General features: G+C 53.9%; 1 protein-coding gene across 1 annotated transcript in view; it reads right to left on the bottom strand.

Moving 5' to 3' along the window:
- The window catches only part of RYR1 (ryanodine receptor 1 (skeletal)), a 164,972-nt gene that overhangs the window by 96,559 nt on the left and 62,812 nt on the right, over positions 1-5,601 (bottom strand). Inside the window, exons 38-42 of the mRNA XM_011952520.1 lie at positions 5,392-5,538; positions 3,138-3,411; positions 1,415-1,529; positions 1,195-1,327; positions 774-868 (exon numbers count right to left, since the gene is read on the bottom strand). Of these exons, the coding sequence (XP_011807910.1) occupies positions 774-868; positions 1,195-1,327; positions 1,415-1,529; positions 3,138-3,411; positions 5,392-5,538 (764 nt within the window). The remainder of the gene's footprint in view (positions 1-773; positions 869-1,194; positions 1,328-1,414; positions 1,530-3,137; positions 3,412-5,391; positions 5,539-5,601) is intronic.

Genomic DNA, 5,601 nt, shown 5'->3' with positions numbered 1-5,601 from the left:
CGGCCTCCCAAAGTACTGGGATTACAGACACGAGCCACTTTGCCTGGCCGGACAGTGATTTTTGACTGTCATATTACTATTGCTTTGCACAGGTCCTGCCATGTGGTAAGTGAACGCTACATATTTGTTGAATGATAATATAACAGCAGCTGACTAACATAACACCACTGACTGCCCCTTTACAAACGCTTTCCTGGATTAAGTCATTTAATCCTCAGAATGACTCCATGAAGTTGTTTCTATGACTACATTCATTGTACAGATGAAGCAACAGAGGTCTGGAGACTCTAAGTCACTTATCCAAGGCCACACAGCCAGGGAGCGACGGGAGCAGAAGCAAAGTTACTGAACTCTGGAGCCCACACATTTCACCACTGTACACAGAAGTGCAAGCTCAGAGAGCCAAGAAATGTGCCAAGACTACCTAGCTGGAAGTCTAGACTGTGGATCCGCCCCCAGCCCGGAAGCATAGACTGCGGACCCGCCCTCAGCTGGGAAGCTAGAGTGCGGATGGGCTCCCAGCCCGGAAGCGTAGACTGCAGACCTGCCCCAAGCCAGAAAGCGTGGAGTGCAGACCTGCCCACAGCCAGGAAGCATCCCGTGAATGAGCAACTTTGGGATTCACGTGTTCTCCCTGCAAATTAGTCTCCTCGTTGGGCACATCATCCAGAATTGCCCCCCAGAAAGAGTTCAGAATCAGCAGGTATCCCAAGGAGCCGGGTAGCGGCCCGATCTCCTCCCTTAGGCCCAGAGCCCAGCCTTGCCCTCCACACCTTTTCCAGGTCCTGCTCCTGCAACGCCAAGGCCAGCTCATTGTTGTCAATGACGGAGGCAGCAGCCACATCCAGGGGCGTGGAGCCCTGCATGCCTGCAGGGGCAAGAGGTGGGAAGAACATCTCACTCCTGCTTGTCTCACCTCCTCTGGGAAGCCCTCCCTAACTACCCTTTACCCAACCTGGATCAGGTACCTCCTCTGGTCTGTACTTCCCTCATCCAAGCTCTGACCACTCTGGGCTGTCACTACTGGGGTCACTATTGTGTCCCCGGCATTACTCATTACAGGGCCAGAGCCACAGTTGAGAGGGAGTGTTTACTGAATGACTGAGTGAGTGAGCTGGTGGAAAGTGGGGCAGGCCTGGATAGGGTGCCAGGAGTGGGTTCTGGGGGACAGCCCCTGGGCTCGGGGGTTCTCACCCAGGCCGATGCCGCTGTTCTCCAGCAGGTAGCTCAGGTGGTCAAACATGGAGCGCTGGTTCTGCCGGCTGATGCGGCAGAAATAGCAGAGGAAGCGGCAGCAGCTTGTCACCATCTTGGGGAAGCGTATCTCCTGGGACAGGCAGGGTGGGCTGGTGGTCAGGGCTTGCCCTCTGTGGCCACCTCCCCTGAGCTCCCCAGTGTTCGCCTGGGCCCTCACCTTGGACTCGCCGCCCCCGAGGACGTTGACCATGACCTCCATGACCGTCTCGTGCATGCCCAGTGCCCTCATCAGGTTCGGGTGTTGGTAGAAGACTTTGTTGTTCATGATGTTCCTGTGCATGGGCAGAGAGTGGGGTCACCAGGGGCCGGGTGGGCCCAAGTCCAGAGAGGGCCACAGCTACCACTGTGACAGCAGCTGGTACTCTTGACCCTGTCCCTCTGTGCCTAGCACCACCCCCTTTACAGATCTGCAGTCACTCAATTCCTATAGCCGGCCAGGCGCAGTGGCTCACGCGTGTAATCCCAGCACTTTGGGAGGCCGAAGCTGGAGGATCACTTGAGGTCAGGAATTCGAGATCAGCCTGGCCAACATGGTGAAACCCCGTTTCTACTAAAAATACAAAAATTAGCCAGGTGTGGTGGCACACACCCGTAATCCCAGCTATGCGGGAGGCTGAGGTGGGCGAATCGCTTGAACCCGGTAGGCGGAGGTTGCAGTGAGCAGACATTGCACACTCCAGGTTGGGCAACAGAGCAAGACTCCATCTCAAAAAAATAAAAATAAAAAAATAAAAAACAGTTCCTACAGCCACTGTGGGAGGAAGGGTCCTTGTTTCCCTCATAAGGAGACTGAGGTGCGCACCCAAGGCGGACTCCTCTAGAACAGAGATCTTCGCCATGTTGCCCTTTGTCAAATGTTGCCCCAGCATAGTGGCTCACGCCTTGTAATTCCAGCCCTTTGGGAGGCCAAGGCAGGAGGATCACTTGAGCCCAGGAGTTCAAGACCAGCCCAGGCAACATAGCAAGACCCTGCCTCCACAAAAAAGTTTACAAATTAGCTGGGCATGGTGATGTGTGTCTGTATTCCCAGCTACTCAAGAGGCTGAGGCAGGAGAATTGCTTGAGCCCAGGAAGTTGAGGCTGCAGTGAGCTATGATTGGGCCACTTCACTCTAGCCTGGGCAACAGAGTGAAGCCCTGTCTCAAAAACACCTAGAAAGGGCCTGGCATGCAGTAGGTGCTTAATAAATGTTTACTGTGTGAATGAGATATATTTGACACTGAGTGCTCACTACTACTACCATGATTATTATTATTCGCACAAGCTCATGGAAGCCACAGCACAACCCTTCAGAGCAGGCTTGGCTCTCCCCTGTTTTACAGATGAGGAAACTGAAGCTCAAAAAGGGTAAACCTCAGCCAGGCACGGTGGCTCAAGCCTCTAATCCCAGCACTTTGGGAGGCCGAGGCGGGTGGATCACCTGAGGTTAGGAGTTCGAGACCAGCCCGATTAACATGGTGAAACCCTGTCTCTACTAAATATAAAAAATTAGGCAGGTGTGGTGGTGCGTGTCTATAATCCCAGCTACTTGGAAGGCTGAGACAGGAGAATTGCTTGAACCTGGGAGGCGGAGGTTGCAGTGAGCTGAGATCATGCCACCACACTCCAGCCTGGGTGACAGAGTGAGACTCAGTCTCACAAAAAAAAAAAAAAAGGGTAAACGTCCTGCTGAGAGTCACACAGCAAGTGGAGCTGCTGCTACCACTGAGGGTGGAGAGGTAAGGGAAGGAGACATTAACCAGGAGGTGGGCTAGCTGCCTGAGACTGAGTAGATCACCCGGAGGATGGGCCAGAAGTTGGGGAAGGGAATGTTATTGTATCCTGAAGGCATTCATTAGCCAAGGGGATATGCAAAGTAAGCGGGCAGGGCAGTGCCTCACCCGATGCTCTGGATCATGAGGTTCTCCTCCTGAGGGCCCATCTGCACGATGAGCAGGGAGCGGATCTGGCCGAGGCACTCAAGCAGGCTCATGGTGTCTTCCACGGAGGACGGTGAGATGGTGTACGCCCGTGGCAGGGCACGCAGCAGCTCACCCAGCCCGTCGTACTGCCGGTGCAGGAGGCTGAACATGGCCCGCACCAGCTCAGGGCTCTGCACGAAGTCCTCTTGGGCCCAGCGCACCACCATGTGGGACACCAGTTCCTGCAGGGACCCTGAGAAGGAGACAACACAAGGCTTGGAGCAACACGCAGGGCAGGTCAGCACGCGGGGCCTTGGACCACAACAATGTGGAAGGGGTCCCCTGTTCCAGAAGCTTTCCCAGTTACTACCACCCTTGCCCTCTACCTGCCGGGAGCAGGCAGATTCTAGCAGATTGTTTTCCCTTTTTTCTTTTTCCCTTTTTTCTTTTCCTTTTTTTTTTTTTTTTTTTGAGATGGAGTCTTGCTCATCGCCCAGGCTGGAGTGCAGTGGCGCGATCTCGGCTCACTGCAAGCTCCTCCTCCCGGGTTCATGCCATTCTCCTGTCTCAGCCTCCCGAGTAGCTGGGACTACAGGCGCCCACCACCGTGCCCGGCTAATTTTTTGTATTTTCAGCAGAGATGGGGTTTCACCGTGTTAGCCAAGATGGTCTCGATCTCCTGACCTTGTGATCCGCCCGCCTCGGCCTCCCAAAGTGCTGGGATTACAGGCGTGCCCTTTTTTCTTTTAGAGACAGTGTCTTGTGCTGTTGCCTTGGCTGGGGTGCAGTGGTGCGATCACAGCTCAATGCAGCCTCGAACTCCCGGGCTCAAGTGATCCCCCTACTCTAGCCTCCCAAGGGGCTAGGATTATAGGTGTGAGCCACTGTGCCCAGCCTGGCAAACTTTTTTCTATTCCCCCAAGAATCTCTCTGTTTTGTTTGCCCTAATATCCAGCCCACAAGGGCTTCCTAAAAATTTCAACAGGAATAACAAACTGTACAACTGCAAGATACCAGAGCTGACTGGAAGCACTTCGCCATGCACCCCTTGAAGGCACATGTCACAATCCCACTTGTTCTATAAAAATACTGTGGATTTGGCAGGGCGTGGTGGCTCATACCCATAATCCCTGCACTTTGGGAGGCTGAGCTCTAGACCAGCCTGGCCAACATGGTGAAGCCCCGTTTCTACTCAAAATACAAAAATTAGCCAGGCATGGTGCTGCGCGCCTGTAATCCCAGCTACTCGGGAGGCTGAGACAGGAGAATTGCTTGAACCTAGGAGGCAGAGGTTGCAGTGAGCCAAGATTGCGCCACTGCACTCTAGCCTGGGCAACACAGCGAGACCCTGTCTCAAAAAAAAATAATAATTATAATTAAAAAATCTAAACTCGCAGGCAGGGGCTTTGACTTTCTCCCCTCGGCTGTATTTCCCAGCCCTGGTAACAGTGCCTGGCCCAGAGCTGGCCCCATAAAAGTTTCCTGAATGTTGCGGGATAAAACCTGTACCAACGTCAGGAAATCTGTCCTTGTTAAATGGGGCTAATACACAGTTTGCAAAATAACACATCGGCCCAACATTCATCACAGCTGCTTGTCTAATCCCTCAGCGTGGTAATCGTCTCATCAAGAGAGAAAAGAGAAGCCGCAAGGCCACGGAAGCCACAGTGGTCCACATTGCCGCCATCCCTTGGTTAGAGGTTTGCCTCTAAGCTGATAGGCTGTGTCACCCTGGTCCAGCACACACGTTCTACAGCCCCCATCTTTGGAGGCAAACTCCAGCATGCCCCTTTTTTTTTTTAGACAGAGTCTTGCTCCGTCACCCAGGGTAGAGTGCAGTGGTGCAATCTGGACTCACTGCAACCCCCACCTCGTGGGTTCAAGCGATTCTCGTGCCTCACCTCCAAGTAGCTGGGATTACAGGTGTGCACCACCATGCCCGGTTAATTTTTGTATTTTTAGTAGAGAAGGGGGTTTCACCATGTTGGCCAGGCTGGCCTCGAACTCCTGACCTCAAGTGATCCACCCGTCTCAGCCTCCCAAATTGCTGGGATTACAAGCACGACCCACCATGCCTGCTTCCAGTTTGCCCACCGCTCTTCTTCTCTCACTCCTGCCTATCTTCCCCTCCCTTGCATCCATCCTCATGCCCTCACTGGGACACAGAGGCTCCCCAGGCATGGGGCTGCCCACCCCCCACCCCTGCCCTCTCCCTGGTGACCCCAGTCCTCACGGGGTTTGTTCTCCTCTGCTGGCCGCTCCTCCTCAGGTTTCTCCTCCTTCTTCTTCACTAGCCGCACTTTCTCCAAAAGGCTCATGAGGCGGCTGCCCAGGGTGGTCTCTTCCTCTGGTTCCTCCTCCTCTCCATCCAGCTGAATTCCTGGAAGTGGTCAAGAAGTGGGGAAATGTCATTCACCAGTTTGCTTATTCACCTGCTCACACA

Source organism: Colobus angolensis, unplaced genomic scaffold, assembly GCF_000951035.1.
Source record: "Colobus angolensis palliatus isolate OR3802 unplaced genomic scaffold, Cang.pa_1.0 Scaffold34, whole genome shotgun sequence".
NCBI lineage: Eukaryota > Metazoa > Chordata > Mammalia > Primates > Cercopithecidae > Colobus > Colobus angolensis.
The sequence above is the reverse complement of the archived record's forward strand: the minus strand, read 5'-3'. Positions and strand labels throughout refer to the sequence as shown.